This window comes from Nematostella vectensis, chromosome 10 (assembly GCF_932526225.1).
Source record: "Nematostella vectensis chromosome 10, jaNemVect1.1, whole genome shotgun sequence".
NCBI classification, from domain to species: domain Eukaryota; kingdom Metazoa; phylum Cnidaria; class Anthozoa; order Actiniaria; family Edwardsiidae; genus Nematostella; species Nematostella vectensis.
In genome coordinates, this window is record NC_064043.1 from 12,442,313 (window position 1) to 12,465,529 (window position 23,217).

Consider the following 23,217-nt stretch of genomic DNA (forward strand, 5'->3'; position numbering starts at 1 on the left):
GAATGTAGCACAAATCAAATGGTCTTCTCACAAAAAAACAAGTCATCAGAAAAAGAAATAGGAAAACAAAACATATCCAAACCCATTACTACATCGTCGTTTAGTCGGCCGTATTTCTGGTCTCTTGGGCTGGAGTTATTGGGATACAAATATAAATATGGCAAACTCTTTTGAGCGACAATTAACACATACCCTTCTTTACCGCCCAAGACTGGCCAAGTATCGTGTATCCAAAGACAAGTCTATTAGACGTAGTTTTACATATAAAAACTCATAATTAAACATCAACAAAAACATTGATGACTTATCAACTCGCATCGATTCTGAAAAGAGTTTTATTTGTAAAACTTGAGAAAAAATTGGATATCTTAAATATAATTGCCTATTATTTCTTTTAAGCAGTATTTTAAACTAAGCTAATTCATACTTTTCATATATCAATTAAATAATTACTCTTTTAATCATTCCCTCAACGTTCAAATATATTATTTTTTGGTCCTGATAATTAACTAAGTGTCCGTGGTCCTATTGTTTAAGCAGTTGAGTGCTCGCTGTATACCAACTAGATGTTTTTTCAATGAAATACATAACAAGCAAAAACATTGACTAGAGGGTCGATGTGCACTAATAATTTAAGTTATAAAAACCTTTACAAATGCTATAATATAAAATAACAGTAAGAAAATAGAGTTCTACCTAGTCGATTTACCAGGGGAAACCCTTTAATAATATAAGTTAATAAACAAGAAACTCTTTTATTAAATGCTTATTATTCTAAATGAGGCCAAACCGTTAAAGGCTAATGACAGCTAATGTTTTCCTTTATATAATTCTGACTGATAATTTTGATCTTTAGTCATCTCCCTGCTTTAAGACTGTTCCCTGTACATATGTCAATGACAATGTTCGCGTCCTGATTGCCTGCTTTAACGTGTGGACAGGAGGGTTTCCCTCGCAACACCTTTAGCGCTAGAAGGCTTGCAATGTAACCGAAGAGGTATAGCATCTTTTAGCTTCCCTCGCGCGGATTGAGGTTTTTCACTGCGCATGTCATTGACGTCAAAATTCCGTTTCTGTTCGCGTCTTGATTGGTTGGTTTGGGTTGTGGCCGTGAGGGTTTTCCCCGGAGTACCAGTAGCGCTAGAAGGCTTCCAATGTGACCGAAGAAATAAAGGGACCTTGAAGAAGAAGGGTAAGAGGGAAGGTTAGTATGAAGTAATAAGGTCCTCGTATCAATCACAAATACAATAACACATTGCCCATAATTACAAGTTATAGCATGGCAAGAGGGGACTTCAATTAATCATCCCTCGGTTGCGGGGAAATTTAATCACTAAATTCCCCGAGATGCCACGGTATCTATTTGTTTCGCTGGTGGAAACTAGAAGACATGCATCTTGGTTCTAAACTTCTCTCATGCACTGATGTACAGGGAAATTTAGAAGACAAAAGATTTTATTGTCTTTTTCTAAATTTCCCGCATGAATAACGCATAAGGAAAATTTAGAACCATCAATTATTTTCGAGGATATTTCGCTTGTAATCGTCCTTCAAAAAACAAAAGAATCCAAACTGATCATGGTATTAATGTAATAAACAGCTTAACATTAATGCATAAAAAAAACAAGCGCCCTATGTATGTAATACCAAACACGAATGTGATAAAAGTCGCTTGTAAAAGGAGAACATGGAAAATGATAGGCTATATGCTTAGACAATATCTAGAAAGTCTTTGTTATGAAGCCATGACCTGAGTAACCGAGGGAAAAAGAAAGAGAGGAAGACCTAAACTTGGAGAAGGACCGTGAAAGGGACGAGGGGGGGGGGGGGGGGGGGACGAGGCGGGGTGGAGGACATGGAAGGAGGTGCGGGTAAAAGCGGCTGACAGAAAGAAGAGGAAGACTGCTAAGAAGGCCCTATGTGCCGCCAGGAACGAGGAGGACAGGTAACTGGTAAAACAGAACCTCGAACTGCTATTAAACTCGACTGTTTCTTTTTTCACTTGTATTGTCCTAGTATGCAAGTTTGGTCACAACAGATGATAGATACCTCAAATGATCTATTGATATTGCGTTTGTTTCCAAGACAACCCGATATTTAAAGATTTATTTACCTCCAAAATCGCAGGCCTTTCCATGGATCTAACAACACAAACGGTACCGTCGCATACGTCACGAATACCATGGTTACAACACACGTAATGACGTCGTAGAAACGTGATGTCATTTTTGATCCCTGGAAATGCTCTCGAAGAGTTCGACGCGCCTAGAAGAAAAGACGTAAACTGTAAGGATTGTGAAACGTACTTCCTTTTTCAGTTAAACACAAATTTTGTTAAAAAGTGCTGATGTTACTCTTTCAAAGGGTTTTTGTCAAATCCCTTCTTCCTCTAGGATGCCAAGGATCTCATGGGGGCCGCATTCACAGCAAGACCGAGTAGCCATACAGCTTATCTTACCACTCGTGCCGCCTCCACTAAGATTTGACAGGTAATGAAAGTGAGGTAGTAGCCGCCGTAAAAGCCGTGCCAGAAAGCGGACAAAAGGAACGTTGCCAGAGTCCGATGAGATGTCACGCGGTCGTATACAATCCTAAAATATAATGGAAGAATTCATATCAGTCAATTTTGTTTTAAAAACTGTCGTTTTTCTAGCTCGCTCGGTCATTTCCTTATTAGGCACTACATACCATATTTGGGAGTCCCGCTTCAATCAATTTTTTGCTTTTTTATCGCTCTGGAACTTTGTTAGTCGAAAATTTCCACGTAAACTTGCAGGAATTCGTGTTTACTACGATTTTGATGGCAGACATCTAGGAAATGGAGCCTAGTCCCTATCGTCTTAGAATATCACAGGTCTCCCGCGCGCTCGCCCCAGGCTCTTTTAGACCATTTAGAATAATGCAGACACGGTTCCAAAGGCGGGTCTGGTCCCTACCCTGCTCACGTGACAAGATGAGTCAACTACGGTTGACCCCTTCAGATCTAGTGACCTTTTATTACCAGAGCTAAGGATGCAATTACTACTCTGGACCGTGGACCCCAAACTGCGTTTTTCTATAGACACGCCCCTACCGTAGCGAGTGATACCCATGCCATGTATTAAAAAGAGTTACGGAGAAGTTTAGTTAATTTAAAGACTACAATTGTTGATTATATCATTCATGTTGATTTTTAAAGTTTTTATTTGTAAGCCGCTGTACTAATATTTTGAATGTATGGAAATAAAAATCTTGTCTAATACTGAGGCTACATGGTGACACGAAACACTATTCTGATTTTTGTATTACGATGCAGCGAATCGAAAAGGGATCAATTTCCCCCGGGCAGTTTGTTGGGCGAGCCCGTACTTATTCAGAGATTGATGGTTTAAAAAGACTTTTAGCTTGCGCTCACGGATTTGTTTTTACAAGTAAATATATTACGATGCGAATAAAATAACTTCCACTTCCGTTTTAATTGGCGGGAATAAAAGTGTTTAAAGTAGTCTCGACTCGAGTAACGATATCACATTTTCCTAATGTCCCAAGCTTTCTTTTGTAAAATATATCGAGGACTAGTGTTGGTAATTTTGTGAATTCGAAGAACGTCTGAAATTCAAAACGACTTGGAGATACTTTACCGTCATCAAATTCTGGTTTGACTCTAGGAAAATGTGCATATCTAGAGCACTAAACAGGGCCTTATTCAATAAATCGTTTTTCAGGGCCTTATTCAATAAATCGTTTTTCAGGGCCTTATTCAATAAATCGTTTTTCAGGGCCTTATTCAATAAATCGTTTTTCAGGGCCTTATTCAATAAATCGTTTTTCAGGGCCTTACTCAATAAATCGTTTTTCATAGAATAGGTCTAGATATGTATGCATGTGGCCACACCTCGTAGATTATTCCATTGCTCTGTATTTAATTAAAATACTAGCGAAATTCATAATGAAAAGGACGAAAAGAATGGGTATCCTATGGCGAAATTGCGGAGGAGGGAGACTAAGGAGAAGTAGAGAGGGAATGGGGCGCTTCCGGTTTGTCACTTCCCTTTTTTTTGCCACAGGAAACCCAATTTTTTTTCTTTTTCTGCTCTTTGAGATGCCTATGGAGAAGGCTACGAACTTCGATGCGCAATCACCATTTTCTCCTTTTTTTCTAACTTCGCCTGCATACCGTGTGATTTATACGGGTTATGCACTGTCTAGCTTGCGCGATGCAGCAGCGTATAGCTCGCGCTAGACGTAAAAAGGCTCATGGGAATTAATTGATCGATTATTCCTAACAGCCTCTGGTGGTATTTTACAATAACTTCACTTAAGAAACTACTCGGGTTCGTTTTTTGGGGTGTGTTAATAATGTTATTTCTAAATGAAATCGTGTAATTTTGGTGAGAGCTCGAGGATGATTACATATTGTTTGACGTCATAATCAGCATTTCCCCAAACTGATCAAAACGTTCATGAAGCGAAACAGAACACAAGTATTCATGGAGCGTACCAAGTTTTCAAAATGATAGAGTTTTTTAAGGACCACCCCGTCCTCACCGGGCTAGCAGTCTGCACAGCAGGAGCCGCAGCGTTCTACTATTGCAGAAGTAAATCGAGTGTCGGGGTACGTAGCGTCGTTTTATGAGATAGGCGGGCGGTGGCGTGTTGGTGTCAGTGTACAAGTGGTGTTTCTTTAACACTTTTATTTCCTTCTGGTAATTATTTGTTCTGTTGTAATTTTCTATAGTGATGATCAAGGAGAAGAGAACAAAGTAGAATTAGACTAGTGCTTGTCCATCTATTGCGTCGACAGAATGCCAAGAGAGTGGTCACCACCAAAGTCAATGTCCAGCCGTCCTCACACGTAAAGCCGATGGTGATTGCGTCCTCTACAGGACTCCAGGAATTCCGCCTGTTTAATCTGCGTGCATCATGCGACACATAAAGCCTCGATAGCCTTGTGGCTTGTCATCGCGCCAGGGTCGTCAAGTCAAACTCCATCCCTTACTTGCCGAGTCATTGACTAAGCTGATGAGACCCCTCAGCTTAGTGCTTGGGCAAATGGAACCTTTGTCGTCGTCAGTTAATCGACTTGTATTGGTTACCATAAATGGTAGATACGAAATTCGTTAAATGATTGCGTATCTGCCATTAATGCTAACCAACACAGGTTCCAACAAATGGTAACCGTCCAGGTTCATCTGATGGATGACAGCGCACCAGGACCAGACCACATGTCAGCGCTTCTTTCTTCCGTCAGCCAGGTGTCGCTTGATGAGCATAAGTGGATGGTGGCAGAGATGTCACGGGTTTCACGGATACAACAGTCCGAAGAATCCCAAGACAAGGAGACGAAACAAGACCAAGCTTGCATCATGATGACTGAAGAAATGACAGACACGTTACCCGAGGGAAACGCAGACGTTGTTACTACTCTGGCCACAGACTTTGCAGTTGACACGGGTTTACCGGATACACCAGTTCTTGATCCAGTTTCTGATTCGAAGTCAGCTTCGCTGGGAGAGGAAAGTCAAAAGCGAACATACTAAGCTAAGGCAAAATGAATGTTTTGTAGAAGAGTCTCGGTGCGTAATGTCAGAGTCGTTACACGAAGATAGCGCTGACTGTGTTACTACTCCGGCAACAGATCTTGCAGGAGTTTCAGTGCCTGAGTCTGAGACAGCTTACCTTGAAGAAGAAGGTAAAGGTGAAGTGACTGAAAAATATTAATATTGTACATAAGATTTAAGTGGCTATAGATTATTACCGACGTTCATTAATGTGGAACAAACACACATAGTCCACAGGCCCGCTGATGGAGCCAAGTTAATGGTGAATGTGAATCCAAGATAATTGGAGGTCGGGAATGTACTTCCATTTTATCAGTTTAATGTGTCATTAAAATATGCTCCATCGATAACAGAGTTACAGAAGGACAAAGAAATTCTATCTAACCAGTATGTCAAAAAGTGTAGAAAGAACCACAGCTGGAGATTGGAGGCGAAGATGTTCGGGTATCAAAGAATGACAACCATGCTAACCTAGAAACTGATGCAGGTGTTTTGCATACACCAAATGAAGGCATTGATCCGGAGCTCCCCTCTGAATACACACCTACGACGACTACGGCGACTACTGATAGCAAAGGAGACCAGGAGTTCCTTCATAAATGCACCCAAGCACAAGCACAGACGAAGAAGGCGAAGCGCAGAAACCGAAGACCGAAAACATCTCAACGCAGATCACGGAAAGACAAAAAGGAGTGACCGAGGAAAGAAATCTATGCAGAATTATCGGTAATAGGAACAGAATCCATCCTTATTAACTTCAATAATAGAGAAGCGATGGTCGAACAAGACGTCGTATCGCCTAAGCACTACACCGTGACAGAGTTATCAGACGCGAGACCTGATGAAATCGGTCGTCAGGCTGTAGAGATGACTCTTTATCGCCCACAGCTTCTGAGCTTTCCGCATTTATCGCGGGTGTACAAGAAGGAAAGGTCAAGGGAACACAGCTCAAAGTGCGGATAAAGCAAAACAAGTCGAATAAGACCGTAGTCAAACGATGACGCGCGTGTGACCAAACAGCACAGCGATGACGTACTGATCATCGGTATTCACAAAGACACTGCAACGCCATTTACTAAGTGCAAGTGGTCAGAGTAAGAACGAAGCAGCAAAAAGTAAGTCATGTTTTACACATGGTTAGTTAAGTTATTTAACGAGAAGGTAAACTCTACGCGAACTACATCGTTCAACTGTAGGATCTACCAAAAAAGGGAAACACCGAAACAATCATGCAGATGATTACCCCAGAAAGGGCCACGCCCGTGGGTTAATGGGTAGACCTTCCACGCCTTCCACCACCAAGAGGAGGTTATACGCCACAGCAACCCAAAAGGGAAACAGCACAGGGAGAGAAAACCACAAAGAATAACACTAGAAGAATGGTAATGAGTAGAAAGGCGCAAAATCGAAGAATAGGTAAGATGCTAAGCAAGTAGATGTATCTCTGGGAAACTCCCTCGCAGGACTTGAAATCCTAATCACCCTAATGAAAAGCATCTATGGTCAAAGTGGCAATTTAAGAATGCATAGCAAAAGAAAATGAAAAGCTGAAGAAGAAAACGAAGAAATTTGATTATTGGAAGAGGGGGTCGAGGTTTTTTTTCTAGATACTCTTCCTGTATTCATGTTGAGTTATCTTCTTGCGCTATACAGGTTAAATGTGTGGGTTGATGAGGGGGCGTGGCTTGGGAATATAAAGAACCTGCAAAATTGAATAGAATAAACTAGATGTTTTACATACATTTCTATTTATGGAAAGAGCAGCCCGCGTTTTCTCGTCAAGGAAAACACCAAGGGGACGCAAGACTTATCATCCTAGGAGTACATTGTTGTTCTATTGCTCTATGCAGGAGGCTGTTTTTGGGAGATCCATCTTCTCAGGGATCCGCAAGAGAAGATGGATTTCCCAATACCGCCTTGCTGCGCATTGACGAGATTACCTAAAAAAAACGCGGTCGGCACCTCCACTTGAGGAGAAGTGATGTAATGTGTAATGACACTATGAACGATAGCACAGACAAGAACAACCCGCTACCGGGCATTGAGAGTAGTATCGAATCTCTGAGCAGTAAGGCATGTTCATCGTTAGATATTTACTATATAAAATCGCCCTATTTGAGACATCTCAAAGTTGGTTGTTGTTTGATTCGCATAATCGCGACCAGAATAGATTTAGACGATCCTAAAGGGTTCGTTCGAGTTCAAGACCCTACGAAGTGTTGTTTGTTACATCAGGCGGTTCGTGAGCTGCAACGTCTTAAGCGACGAGGCGAGTCCACGCCCGCTAGATGATTCGCAATTGAGCTATTAACTGGCCGGGATGAAGGTAGCAGTCGTGAGCTAAGCCGACACACTTTTCGCGTGTGATTGACATTGCATTACTGGTGATCCTCTGCTTACTCTTCGGACTAGGAGTTTAATAACATTCCATATCTTGTATTATTAAATTACTTTCAAAATAATCGTTTCTTCCTTTTTACTTTCCGTCTGCGAAAAATAAAACGGAAGGCACACTTGGTAAAAAAAGGTTAACTTTTGGCGTCTTATTGCATCCCCCCCCCCTCTGTTTTTGTAACCAGTCATTTGGCCATTACAAGTATCAGAATTCTCAATACGCAAAAAACATACGAACTATTAGAAAAGTAAAGGGGAAATGTATAAGAAACAAAAAATATTCCGACGCGATAAAACTGGGAAAAATGCATCCAGCCCAAACAAAACACTTCGTCTTCTAAACCATCAACCACTGTATAAGTACAGGTTCACCCCCCTACTTTCCCCTTATACATTCACTGTATTTTACCCCCTCAGGGGCAGATCTGGCCTTTCGCTAAAGGGGGGATTTGGCTCAGTGACATAGGAGGGGGTAATTTGTTAATTTGTTACATATGGCTTTCTGGCATCCCAAGGGGGGGCTTAAACCCCCTAAACCCTCCCCCCTCCTCCCTATATGCGCTACTGTTCCTGAACCCCTATTAGCTTGGGTTACCTGTGGTATGATGATGATAATATCGTAGAAAAAAGGGATTTGCGTTAGCAAAAAGCAAAACAAACTAGCAAACACCCCTTTTGGTTGTTAGATGCGTGGATGATCATCCGGGAAACTTAAAACAAGAACTGTACAACTGGGAAAATCGTTGGAGGAAAAATTTTAAGCACGCATGACATTTTGATTCGGGAATCAATTTTCCCTGGGCAGTTTGTAGACCTATAAATTTGTATGGAATTTGTGAATAAATGAGACTGAAACTTACACTGTGTTTAGTTGTTGGTTTAATAGTGCCCTGTTGGAGTTCCGTGAAGAAAAAACACATTATCCTTACGTTAGCCGTGGAGTAGCGTGAGCCACCTCTTACCTTCTAAGCCACACCGCTGTGGAAATATTCCAATTATCCAGCAGCATTTTCATATTTTGTGCAAGCTGAAGAATGCAGCATTATGCAAATTAGTAAAAACACATCTATAAAACGCTGTCAATCACGACTGAGTGAAATCTCTCGGTTCGCAAAAAAAATACGCACCTAAACGATGTTACGCAGATAGTAGTGCTAGCTAAATATGGCCTTAAATCCTACATAAGTGTAATAGTACCTCTAGCTTTGTGATATTAGCATTTGACATTTTGTTCCATGATGGATTCCCTTCCTCGTCGTAGCCGCCGAAGCCCAGTCCGCAGATGTTATTGATTGCCTCGCCTAGAAAAGCGCATAGACATACCCTTTAGCACAGTACACAGGATAATGTGGCGTCACTAGCTAGCTGCTTGGTAGAGGTGCCCCTTTACTACATAAAGGACCTTTTATTATTAAAGAGAAGGAGGGACTGGATGAGATAACGGGGGGGGGGGTAGGGAAGCTAAAAACTTTCGCAAAAGGTTGGCGTTGAATTTCAAAGCTGGTTATACAAAGGGAAAGCCTGGAACTCCTTCATAATCAACTCACTCCTTGACCCCGATTTTGAGTATTGTGAGAGCTCTCGCCATGATTCGCTTCCATCAAGTTTTCAATTTGTAACAGAACACATTCTCTATGCTATGATTGTTTAACTTTGCTGTGAGAAGGTATTGGAAGTCTTTTAAGTGTATGCCACGGAAAACAGTTCAAGGCTCAAAAGGATTTTGAACGAGGGAACCCATAATATATTTTGTCGCTTGGATTTCATCAAAATCGCATTTAACAGTTTTTTTTTTTCAAATATCTTAATCCTTGACTAATAATAAAAGCACAACAACTGTATGAAATACTGTCAATGTCTGTTTTCTTCCAAATCCTACAACTTTAAGTGGACTCTAGTACACCTTACGCACCTCCCCCCCCCCCCTCAAGCCAATCCAGACAAGGAAGTGGTCTTACCGGCTTTGAAGGCGAAGTAATATCGCATTCTTGTCGCGACTATTGACAGCCAGGCGTAAATCAGTCTGTATATGAAGGGTGTATTGTCTATAAAATAGGGATCTGGAACAAAAATGTAAGTAAGACGTAGATTAGAAGTGCAAGCAGTACGAACTTGTTGGATAAAAATATTTCAGCTTGGTGTTGCTTAACACGGCGGGGGCGTGTCTAGAGAAAAACGCAGGGTGGGTTCCGAATAGTAATTCACTGACCACGGATCAATTAAGACATTAAATCGGCATCCTTCGCTCTGGTAATAGGTCTACACACATAAAGTTAACCGTCTGGACCTTTCGGACTCCTACCCCTCTTTACCCCCCCCCCCCCCTCCCCTCTCTGGACTAAGAAGGAGCGTTCCCAAGAGGGCACCGAATGCACGGTCTTTTCTTCATGAAGAATCGACAAATCTCAAACTTTTCGCGTACGAATCAACCCACTTAAGCAAATCCTCACTGAGCGCCTGCTTCATACATTCGAATGACATAAATATACATTTTATATGAATTTTTGTTTACATTGTTGCCCCGAAAATGCTGGTGCATACAAACTCTCCTGTGGGGGAGTGACAGGGAGGGGTAGGGCTGCAAAGCTATACAATTTTCCTTCCAATCCCCCACCCTTCGAAAAAGGTTTTGTCAAGAAATTGTTAGAACCATATGAGGGTTACTAAGGCTGTAGAGAATAAACTCTAGAGAATTAAGTAAACAGTAAACAGGGATTGATTTCGGTGTCTCAATTTAGTGAACAAAAGACTTCATCCTAAACTGAGTCATAACTCATAATCGCACCATTCTCCAGTTTTAGTTTTATATGTTAGGCAAATACATGTTTGTTGCTAGGTTAGTAGCGACGTCAAACATTTCTCAAACAGAACCGAATCTTCGCGTAAACTTCAATACGGTTGAGTATTCAATTGAATAAAAGCCGCCCTTTTGGGGGTATTATTAAATGAGATAAGAACATGCTTCTCTACCTAAATAGTTTATGGAAGACAGTTGTTTAACTTGAAACCTATCTCAATGTCATCGGCTGTCTTTAAAAACTTAATATTTCAGCGAGTGTTGACACTTTAATGAATTAAAATGAAAAGATAGTAATAAGAACTATCTAAGCGGTGTTTGATAAAACATAAAATTAATTTGATCAGCATAGATTAAGGGTTCCACGGTACAACTTGTTAAAAAATGCACGCATCAGTATTGCTACCGTGTGTTGTTATCCTTTGTCTTTCATTCTTCGCTGCTCAAAGCACAGCTTATTCTGATGAACGCTGGTTCAGATGCAAACATCCCAAACTGGGTCTTCTGCGAGTTTTGTGCAGCGGTCCGTGTCAAACTTTCTACTGTCCGTACATCGGACAGAAAAACAACGGTGACTCAATTTCCTATTACTGCTTCTGCGCTGAGAATGGCAACTTTTCAGCTGGGAAAAACGATTTTACGCTTGAAGGATGGAAGGAGGTGAAAAAGGTTTCGACTTATGTCACTTCCGCTACCGAACTGGAGTACTAAAGAACTATAAACGACTCAACTGCGATATAATGGAACATTTAGCTCGTCGCTAAATAAATTTCCACGGCTAAGGTCAAACTACACAAGAAATAACACCAGGAATTGAACAACCTCGAAGACGATTCTTAGGTAATTTTAAAAACTGTTCAATCTACTTTTTCGGTTTTCATGCAATCTGAACTCTACCCATAGTGCACCAAATAATTCCGGGAGATAGAAAAACAGTCTCGAAACTGCTACCACCAAAATAGAATTGTTATTTTTTCCCGTCATTTTATTTTTTTTCCATTACATTTTTGTTCATTCTCTGTGGTAGTCATTAAGGAAGAGTTAGCCTTCTAACAGTAAATCTAAAGTAAATAACAAATCAATTAAAAATAATTAAAGTTTCTACAAAACGTAAAGGATCCAAACGTTCAATGCCGCCAAACAAAAACAATACATTCATAATCTACGTCATCACAGGGGATGGGGGGGGAGGCATAATAACTTCCTCTCAAAAGAGGGAGGGAATGTAGGCGGACTAGGAAGGGGGATTGTGTAGAGGTGTCCCTTTTTTTCCTCTTGACGCTATTTACCCGCATTGGAGGCAACCGGGAAGCGCGGAGAAGCGACCACGAAAACCACCACACACAGGACAGCGCTAGACAGCTTTTCAACGGTGGCTTTCTGTTGATAAAACAGTAACTATATTTGTAGAGAAAAAGCTAATTATAGAAAAGTTAATTATATTTGTATAGGAAAAGCGAATGACAAGCTTTTAAGCAGGTACCCCGCTAGCTCGGTACTTCACTTTCCTTTCTGTGATCTGCTCGTAATTCTAGAGATCAACCGAAACGGTAAAGCGGACATCGATAGAGATCTGCTCACAAGGGTTAAATGTACGTGATGTTGCCATGGTAACTTACCAAGGGAGATGGGTCAGCTGGTTCATCACCCTAGGAAACGAGAAAAAAGAAATATTATGTTATACGCACTTTTCATTGTTTTGTAACAATTCTATAATTACCAACACACTTATCTTTAATAAGCGCGCATTGCTAAATGCTTTTTCCAATTCTAATTACTGTCGCACTTATCTATAATTAGCGCACACTGATTATTGCTTTTTCACAATTCTAATTACTGCTGCACTTATGTCTAATTAGCGCGCATTGCTCATTGTTTTGTCACAATTCTAATTAATGTCGCACTGATCTAGTATTAGCGCGCATTGCTCATTTTTTTTCACAATTTTAATCACTGTCGCACTAATCTATAATTAGCGCGCACTGCTAATTGTTTTGTCACAATTCTCATTAATGTCGCAATGATCTATAATTAGTCCGCATTGCTTATTGTTTTGTAACAATTTTAATTACTGTCGCACTGATCTATAATTAGCGCGCATTGCTCATTGTTTATTCACAATTCTAATTAATGTCGCACTAATCTATAATTAGCGCGCATTGCTCATTGTTTTGTCACAATTCTAATTACTGTCGCACTGATCTATAATTAAGGCGTACTGCAATTTTAAAGCTCTTATCCAAAATTAGAACATACTGCTAATTCACTTTGTCATTATTCCACTTATCTGAAAGAGGCTCGCTTTTCACGATAAGGTATGCATTTTTTTATTTTTCAATAATAATAAAAAAGAACAGGAAATGCACAAAAAGAACAAAGATGCACGGCCTTACCTTCGTGTTAAATGCAGCCCACGGTACGGTATGGTATGTGCCCACGAGTCCTACCTTCGTGTTAAATGCAGCCCACGGTACGGTATGGCATGTGCCCACGGGTCCTACCTTCATGTTAAATGCAGCCCACGGTACGGTATGGCATGTGCCCACGGGTCCTACCTTTGTGTTAAATGCAGCCCACGGTACGGTATGGCATGTGCCCACGGGTCCTAACTTTGTGTTAAATGCAGTCCACGGTACGGTATGGCATGTGCCCACGGGTCCTACCTTCGTGTTAAATGCAGCCCACGGTACGGTATGGCATGTGCCCACGGGTCCTACCTTTGTGTTAAATGCAGCCCACGGTACGGTATGGCATGTGCCCACGGGTCCTACCTTCGTGTTAAATGCAGCCCACGGTACGGTATGGCATGTGCCCACGGGTCCTACCTTTGTGTTAAATGCAGCCCACGGTACGGTATGGCATGTGCCCATTGGTCCTACCTTTGTGTTAAATGCAGCCCACGGTACGGTATGGCATGTACCCACGGGTCCTACCTTTGTGTTAAATGCAGTCCACGGTACGGTATGGCATGTGCCTACGGGTCCTACCTTTGTGTTAAATGCAGCCCACGGTACGGTATGGTATGTGCCCACGGGTCCTACCTTTGTGTTAAATGCAGCCCACGGTACGGTATGGCATGTGCACACGGGTCCTACCTTTGTGTTAAATGCAGTCCACGGTACGGTATGGCATGTGCCCACGGGTCCTACCTTTGTGTTAAATGCAGCCCACGGTACGGTATGGCATGTGCCCACGGGTCCTACCTTTGTGTTAAATGCAGTCCACGGTACGGTATGGCATGTGCCCATTGGTCCTACCTTTGTGTTAAATGCAGCCCACGGTACGGTATGGCATGTACCCACGGGTCCTACCTTTGTGTTAAATGCAGTCCACGGTACGGTATGGCATGTGCCCACGGGTCCTACCTTTGTGTTGAATGCAGCCCACGGTACGGTATGGTATGTGCCCACGGGTCCTACCTTTGTGTTAAATGCAGCCCACGGTACGTTATGACATGTGCACACGGGTCCTACCTTTGTGTTAAATGCAGTCCACGGTACGGTATGGCATGTGCCCACGGGTCCTACCTTTGTGTTAAATGCAGCCCACGGTACGGTATGGTATGTGCCCACCGGTCCTACCTTTGTGTTAAATGCAGCCCACGGTACGGTATGGCATGTGCCCACGGGTCCTACCTTTGTGTTAAATGCAGCCCACGGTACGGTATGGCATGTGCCCACGGGTTCTACCTTTGTGTTAAATGCAGTCCCGGTGATAAAGTCTGTGTACTCGTGGTATGTGCCCACGGTACCTCCTTTGTGTTAAATGCAGCCCACGGTACGGTATGGAATGTGCCCACGGGTCCTACCTTCGTGTTAAATGCAGCCCACGGTACGGTATGGCATGTGCCGACGGGTCCTACCTTTGTGTTAAATACAGTCCCGGTGATAAAGTCTGTGTACTCGTGGTACGTGCCTACGGGCCCAATCAGAATATTGCTGTAGTGAAATACATAGCCAAAGTACTCTAAAGGACTTGGAACCTTTCTGAGGATAAAAAAGAAAACGCAGATGGCACCTAGTTTTTTGTTTGCAAGGGTGGCAATATATTCAACTATGTCCAAATATAATAACAGGGGGACCGTCATGTCGGAAAAACATGACTTTATGACCAATAAGACCAATAAGGCTCATTACACTCCAAATAAGGCGGAAAATTTTCCTGAGTAATTAGTGAGTAATATCAAACAAAATATCAAGTGCGACTTTTTTCAAATTTATGAGACTTTTTGTAAAGTGCCATTGGAATTTGAGCATTTCGTCCCTGAGCCCATACATAGCGCAAGGATGATCAAGGAAAAAATATCTAAAAAAACAACAAAAATCTGGGTATGTGCATTTCAGCCTTCCATTATTTGTGTTTTGAAAAGGGAAAATCAGTCCGGAATACAAGGAACTGATGACCATCTCTTCAAAGTGTGCATGTTCAGGTCAGTGTGACCAAGGTAACTTTATCTTGGATAACTTAAAGTCTTAGGTAACACGAACTGATAACAAGTTCTCTAGACACCAATTTCTAGTCGGATAACTCGCCCGTAACACAAAAAGGTTTGAGTTTCCCTAGAGGGTTCTACTTCCACCGTAATTTTCTAGGCACCAAGTAACCTACTGACTTGGTTTATTCCTTTTGTATTTCTCAAGGGTGTTCTGTTTCTTACAGATTGCATTCTGGTAATTGTCTGTGTGATAAGCAGTAAACTGCTTAGAAAGAGAGAAGAGCAAAGTTCTCTTAGCAGATTAGGTAAAGAGAGGGTAGATAGAATTTGCTGCTAACTGATGCACAGACATAAAGAAATGAAATAGCAAATATAGAAATAAGTATCAAATCTAGTTTAAAAAAAATAAAGTTTCTTAAATTTACTTTGCTGCAAAGTTTACAAGGCTATCCATAAATCACTTACTTTAATTTTTCTTTTTTCTGCTCTGCATTCAAGTTTGACTCATCTCTGCCCATGCCTTTTTACACAAACACAGATTTTTTATCACAATGGCAATGCCCCATGTAAATACTAATTAATCTAGGTATCGTAATTGTTTGTATGCCCCTCCCCACCCTATGTTAAGTATCAAATAAGCATCCCCTTTTATAAGCACTAAATGCAATGCGTTTAACACCTGTAATTAAATATTCTTTAAAACGAATACCAAGAAAAGAATTTAGCGTACAAGCATGACTCACCATCATGTACACTGAATGCCACATAGATGATCTTCTGGGTGATAATCATGAGAGGTCTGTAAAGGAGTTGGACAAGTTTATCCAGAGCAGTGGAAGAGGGGTGGAGGGGTGTGGTGGGAGGGGTGCTGCCAAAGGAAGATTGGGTTGTAGCTAGGGTTTGTAAGAGGGGAAGAGTTGGACATAGGGGGAAAGGGAGGGGGATTGCTCTTCTCTCAATCCATCATCAGTGTGTGCCAAATTTCATAGGAAATGTCACCCTGTGTAGTTTGTGCCAGCTGCCTGGCCACCTTGAGTAGTATGGGCCAGTTGCATGGTCACCCTGTGTAATGTGGGCCTGTTGCATGGTTACCCTGTGTAATGTGGGTCTTTGCATGGTCACCCTGTGTTATGACCAGACCACTTTATTTTCGCGATTTGGGGATAATAAAATCAAGTAAAGCATGTGGAATTAAAATGTGCTGTAATCATCAAAACTGAAACAATTTGTAGCAAAAAGATGTGTGGGCTAAATTTAGTTTCATAAACATCTATACATACAAGCCCAACTCAACCCCTTACCGTACTATATGTACATTAGATGACTAAGTAGACAAGGTGTTTCCATACAGCTTATTAACCCATTGACTCCTGGCTTTTTTGGAGCTGAATTTACAAAAAACAGACTGAAAACAGATACCTCCCCCCCTATTCTGAGTTTTATACAGCCCGTCAAAGTCAAACACAGCTGCACCTAGTCAGCGGTATCCAAGCTTTCCAACAGTGCTTTGCGGTCCCCACTTTTAATCCCTCGTCGATGTGCTGAAGCCAGCACAAGTTGATGGTTGCTTGTATTTTTCATAAAAAATACAGCTATGAGCATATTAGGGGAGTGTCTCAGGACATCATGAAGTCTTTTGGGGCATAATTGAGTGCTTTGCTTATGGATATTTGCAAGCAAAGGTGGATTCATGATGATTTTTTCTTGTTTGGCTTTGCCCGGATGAGAAAATAATTTTCTAATGAATCACCACAGCTCTCCTAAATGCTGTCTTTTCTGAAACCAAATTGATTCCAAAATTGTTTACACTTCTATTCTGGGTCTGTATGACCTGGAATTGATTTGTTTGGCTTCGGGGTGAAAAGACTTATAAAAAACCATCTGACTTTGGGGAGAGGAGTGTTGACTGGCCCTCCCCTCGTGAATTTTCCCCTGTATCTCCCAGAATGCTTTGCAATACGTAAACATATTTTCGTGGTTGTACAATCCTTCAAGGAATGGGCATTGTGTTTTGAGGCCAAGGAAATGTACTTGGAGGATCAGAATAAAGGTATCTATTTGTGTCTTGAGCTGTGTTTGCTGATCTCTCTCCCTTGTGTGGTATTTTGAGCGTTTTATTGAGAGGGGTGATTCTGCTTTTCTCTCCTTGTTCGATTTGAGATTTGTCAAAGAACCTGTGCTATTATTTGGCTTAAGAGTAGATGCCAACACCTTGGTTGGATGCATATCTGCAAGACCATTTATCCCTTAGACTGATGCCTGAGTATCTTCATCTTGTTGTGTTTATTTTGAATTTATGAATTTTTTGGGTTGTGGGTACTTCCCAAAGCCGGTACAGGCCGGTTCAGGGGTCAATGTGTTTACCAACACACCCTAAAAATCATGCTTGCCTCACTGCCTGAGAACAATGCATTTTTCGCAAGCTTAGGTGCATACAACAGTGTAGGCAAATTCTGCTTGATATACAAACAAGCCTCCTTTAAGTTATGGCTGATATTCTAACAGATAATTCTTATGTTAAAACCATTAGGGAAACCACAGGGAGCCCAAATTCTATAAAAATATTTGCCTTTATAAATTCAAAGCAGCAGTGTCAACCCACTTTTGGTACTTTTCCTGTATATTCACCGTCAAAGTAATCTTATCACAAAACCTTGCCTGAATCTGATGTTTTCTTGGGCATTTTTTTCTAAAAAAGCTATGCATATCATCCCTATCAATGAGTCCAGTCATGTCCAAGTAAAAAAAATTCTATTTTCTAGGTTAAAGATATTCACTTGCTAGAAATGGCATATATGTGATCCAATCCACTGGTGTATGTCACAGCACAAGTCTAAAAAGGTCTAGTTATTTTGATTAAAATCTAGGGGTGGTTGATTAACCCATTGACTCCTGGCTTTTTTGGAGCTGAATTTACAAAAAACAGACTGAAAACAGATACCTCCCCCCCTATTCTGAGTTTTATACAGCCCGTCAAAGTCAAACACAGCTGCACCTAGTCAGCGGTATCCAAGCTTTCCAACAGTGCTTTGCGGTCCCCACTTTTAATCCCTCATCGATGTGCTGAAGCCAGCACAAGTTGATGGTTGCTTGTATTTTTCATAAAAAATACAGCTATGAGCATATTAGGGGAGTGTCTCAGGACATCATGAAGTCTTTTGGGGCATAATTGAGTGCTTTGCTTATGGATATTTGCAAGCAAAGGTGGATTCATGATGATTTTTTCTTGTTTGGCTTTGCCCGGATGAGAAAATAATTTTCTAATGAATCACCACAGCTCTCCTAAATGCTGTCTTTTCTGAAACCAAATTGATTCCAAAATTGTTTACACTTCTATTCTGGGTCTGTATGACCTGGAATTGATTTGTTTGGCTTCGGGGTGAAAAGACTTATAAAAAACCATCTGACTTTGGGGAGAGGAGTGTTGACTGGCCCTCCCCTCGTGAATTTTCCCCTGTATCTCCCAGAATGCTTTGCAATACGTAAACATATTTTCGTGGTTGTACAATCCTTCAAGGAATGGGCATTGTGTTTTGAGGCCAAGGAAATGTACCTGGAGGATCAGAATAAAGGTATCTATTTGTGTCTTGAGCTGTGTTTGCTGATCTCTCTCCCTTGTGTGGTATTTTGAGCGTTTTATTGAGAGGGGTGATTCTGCTTTTCTCTCCTTGTTCGATTTGAGATTTGTCAAAGAACCTGTGCTATTATTTGGCTTAAGAGTAGATGCCAACACCTTGGTTGGATGCATATCTGCAAGACCATTTATCCCTTAGACTGATGCCTGAGTATCTTCATCTTGTTGTGTTTATTTTGAATTTATGAATTTTTTGGGTTGTGGGTACTTCCCAAAGCCGGTACAGGCCGGTTCAGGGGTCAATGTGTTAAACAGCCAATATTTCCCCAAAGGCTTCTTGTGTACTCATTTAATTTTTGCGCATCCTTATTTCGCGACAATAAAAAATTCGTGTCACTTTATTTTCCCGAATTTTTTAAAATCACAAAATTCACGAAATTAAAGTGACAAGAAAATTAAGTGTAATAAGGTATACTCACCCTGTATAATCCAACACATAACTTCCATAATCTGTTATCTGACGATAGAGATGCGCTGCCGACAGGATCCCCATGGCAACCAAAGAAACATATCTAGGCAGAATAAGGAATAGAAAAAGGAGATAACAAACTTGGCATTGAATTTGAACTACAACTTTCCCCTGGGGTTTATCATCACTCCTGAAATGTAAACAGCTTTTCTTGAATCTGTCATGAAAAGGAACTTTTTTTCTCGATTATTGCTTTAAATTATCATTTTCACTACTACAAATAATTATTCATAATCCATTTATAACTATAAATAATAGTTTGCATAATTACAAATTATCCTAATATTGATATAGGCAGCCTCAATTATTTAGAAGGATATTAAGTTTTAAGCATTTTAATTTTTAAGATAGATAAGAATAAGTGTTTAGTTTTTTAAAACTGATTTTTAGCATAAGATTTTGAAAAAACACCAGAATTCAACACATAAACACAAAACATGAGAAAAATGCAATAGAAACCAACTCCAACACTGCTCTCCTTCAGAGTTGTTCTATGATTACCTGTGTACTAGTTTTGGGTTTATAATAACAGTTAGTACATAACACAATGCTGTCACGCCAGCCATAATTAAGGTTTGCCTGGTAAAATAAATAGAACAAATATTAAACAAGCAAATTGGAGAGGGATAATAGGGAAGTATCATATATGTCAAACTCTCCTGCACTAGGCGGGAGTCTCAACATTTAGCATCCCTTCTCCTGCTCTCACTCGTTGGGTTAAGCTTTTTCACGATTTTTATCGCTTCTGAAAAATTATTATATAAGATATAGTCATTTTGCCTATAAAATATTTCCCTTGCATAGCACAATTTCGTAAGATCTTGTGAGATCTATAAGTGGATTTGTTTGTGAGAGCTTTCCATACGGCAAATACCTGCGAGGTTATACCCAAAAAAACGAATATACCCCCCTGCCCAAAAAAAAATACTTAAGGCTTGAGATTTTCAGAGGTTGACAGGTGTGAAGTATCCATTAGATATAAGATATATCAGGGGTAGGGAGGGGATGGGGTGCAGATTTTTAGAAAATTCCACAAAAATTGGGGGTTTGAGGTGGAGGGAAAAATATATGTAGAAAATATATTTTACATTGAAAGAGGTGGGGGTTGTCTGATGGCAGAAGTCAACCTCAGAAAATCCCTAAAAAATGGGAGAATTGGTGCTTTCTCGCGTTAAAACACAGGAGAGTGGGGAGAAGGGGTTCAAAATCTTGAAACTCCCGCCTAATGCAGGAGAGTTGACAGCTATGCAGAATTCTCCCTCCTCCCCTCAGGTAATAAACATTCCCTGCAGGAAAGGGGCAAAGGCAAGTAATGATGGAAGTAAAGAGGAATTAAAACAGATAGAAAACCCCTATTGAATATTGTGCTTTCAGGTAATTGCAAAAACAATGCAAATCGGGTGAAATACAATGAAATTGGATGAAATACAGTAAATATGTGAAAAACCCAAGGGAGCCAATGCAGGTGAATACAGAGAATGTATGAACATTCTAAAAAAAATTAGGCTTGTGATGAGGTCCAAAATAGACACCGCTTAAAGCGGGAGAGTTGACAGCTATGAAACTAAGGAAATAAAAAGCCATTAAGGAAAACGTACAATGCATTCCCATGTTTACAACATGTCCTTATTAATCTATAATGATAAATGTTGCATCAATTTGTTGTGTGTTGGGGCTGTCAGCCAGAACTTTTCTATGAGGTAGGAAGGCAAATCATTATTCTTCCATCCCATGCTCCTTTGCAAGGAGCTGATGCCCTGGCACCAAGACATGAGAAAAAATACAAAGAAATGTTTTAATGATTATGCCGTCCCTGTTATAACGGTGACATATTTTAAATTCTATAGAACCTATACCAATTAAAAAAAGTTTGCATTCATCTGCGCTCTAAGAACTTGAGCAAGGTTAAATTTACAAAGTGCGGTTACAGAAATGTAAATTCATTATACAAATGGAATAAAATACGGATATTATACAAGAACAAAGCATCTTACCATTTAAAACTCAGCCAGGATAGAAACAATCCCGCCAAAAGTCCAACAGTCTGTCGGGTTTTGCTTGAAACGCGCGACGGATGAAGAACTTTTCTGTAGAACGCTCCAAAAGGCACACAGAGAAAAACACTAGAAACAAAAATTATCTGCGGAATAAAACAAATAAACATAAACGAGAATCCAGCTAAATAATAGCAAAACACATTGGCACTTTTGACTAAACTTTAGCTAGTTTGCATTTAGAATTCAAGGGATTTATAAAAGCGCATTTTCGAATTTCATGCACTTGAATGAAACCAGAATCCGGAAACTAAGAACCATAATAAACCATGCTGTCACAAATCTGAAGTAGAAAAACCGATCTGCCCAACCCTACCTGGTCTGTAGAAAATCCAGTTAAGGTGCAAACTTTTTCTAGGAAGTTGTGATAAGTCTCCATTTTTTAAAATAATCGACTTTTAGCTGTATTTTGCGTTGATTTCTCCTGGGATTTGGTACAACAACAGACGCTATGAAAAACCTCGCTTGATATCACGCGACTACGTCATAACCGGAAGTGAACTTCGACTTTTCTGGATCCACTTTTCTGATGAAATTTTTCCAAGCTGTAGAACCTTGGACAGGTTTCTTTTTAAGTTGTCAATAACTTACTTGTATGTGATGAAGTAATATTTTCTTCGTTGCTCAGGAAAAAAGACAATGCCTATAATCAATTTATATTACCACCACCAGAAATGAAAACAAACTTTCATTCAATTTATAATATTCTTTGTTAATAGTATAGCTGCTTTCAATTGTAACATTTTCTTTTTAGCTTAGGGAAAAGAGCACCATTTACATTTAATGGAAATAAATATTAATGCGGTGCTAAGCCTTTTTGACACGTACCTGCTCACAAGCCGGTGCCTGAGTTTGTAAGTATTGACATGAAACTCGACTCGAGGGAAGCGCAAGAAAACGCATTTTTTTACGCTCGTGTTTACCGGATTATCATTTGTGCTGTGCTTTCGTTTTCTGGCTTTCACTTGCATTAGCGCCCTATAAAAAAGGGGAGGAAACAATTGAAGGATCAGAGTTTTATATAAAAACGTCCAATTATCAGTTTAGGCACGGCCGTTCTTATTTTTGGAACATTTTTAGGCTTAAATGTTCTTGACGATGTTCTTACATTGAAGCGCACATAAAAATATAATAGTCAATGAATTATAAGTAAAAGAATTACCAAAAAGATCAATATTATTTAAGGCTATTAATGAACACAATTCGATTCGTATCAGACTAGCAAAACAATATTTTACTGCAATCCGAGCCTTGGCATGTTTTTAGCATGTTCTGGAAATCTCAGGCTGGACGTTGTTATTGAAAAAATACATGGAATCCTGGAATCGGAACAAAAGGAATCCGGAATCCAAACATTTAGAACAACTCAAAGTTGAAAATAAACAACTAAAAATACTAAAAACCCATTTTCACTAATAAAAATGTCCTGATTCTTGTATCAAGTACAACATTTGTCCATTGGGTATTGTTGGTAGACAGATTCAATTTCAAAAAGAGGCTGAGAAACCGCCAACAATGTGCACTCATTTTTTTATAAGAATTTCTAATTTTCAGTTGAGGCTGGGCCGTTCACATTTTTGGAGCATTTTAGTGAATTTTAGTGTATATGAGAATATACTCAATTATGAAATTATTAATTCTTGTTGATGTACAGCATTTTTCCATTGGGTATTCGGTATCGGGTATTGGTAGACAGATTCAAGTTCGAAAAGATGCCGAGAAACAGCCAACAATGTATTCAAGTTTGGTATCTCTGATTCACGGTTGTATTGAGCTCCCGCAGGCTGGACAGGTGCATTCACAGGATTGGCCGAGGGGGGATTAAAGATTCCTAATGACGATGACCAACTTTTTGGCCTCCAGGGGGGACCCACGTCTTGAAGACTCTAGTCCG

At 40.3% G+C, this 23,217-nt stretch overlaps 1 protein-coding gene and 1 long non-coding RNA gene across 3 annotated transcripts; one reads left to right on the top strand and one right to left on the bottom strand.

Annotated features, from left to right (window-relative positions):
- Positions 1-319: 319 nt before the first annotated feature.
- Positions 320-21,808, bottom strand: LOC5512528 (lysophospholipid acyltransferase 6). Of its 2 annotated transcripts, XM_048733679.1 has the most exons (15): positions 21,640-21,808; positions 21,264-21,409; positions 19,771-19,848; positions 19,220-19,312; positions 15,910-15,965; positions 15,632-15,686; positions 14,594-14,717; positions 12,351-12,380; positions 12,021-12,111; positions 9,893-9,994; positions 9,132-9,235; positions 8,897-8,961; positions 2,459-2,591; positions 2,114-2,265; positions 320-1,178 (listed from the first exon to the last, which is right to left on the bottom strand). In XM_048733679.1, exons 1-15 carry the CDS (start codon positions 21,700-21,702, stop codon positions 1,010-1,012), a joined length of 1,461 nt encoding a protein of 486 aa, XP_048589636.1. In that variant the 5' UTR covers positions 21,703-21,808; the 3' UTR covers positions 320-1,009. The 2 variants fall into 2 exon arrangements, with proteins under 2 accessions (XP_048589636.1, XP_048589637.1); XM_048733680.1 differs by lacking the exons at positions 19,771-19,848; positions 21,640-21,808 and having other exon boundaries at positions 21,264-21,396.
- On the top strand, positions 3,961-7,075 carry LOC125573257. Its single transcript, XR_007314011.1, has 2 exons — positions 3,961-4,594; positions 4,718-7,075. It is a non-coding gene; the product is annotated as an uncharacterized LOC125573257 (long non-coding RNA).
- Positions 21,809-23,217: the final 1,409 nt, after the last annotated feature.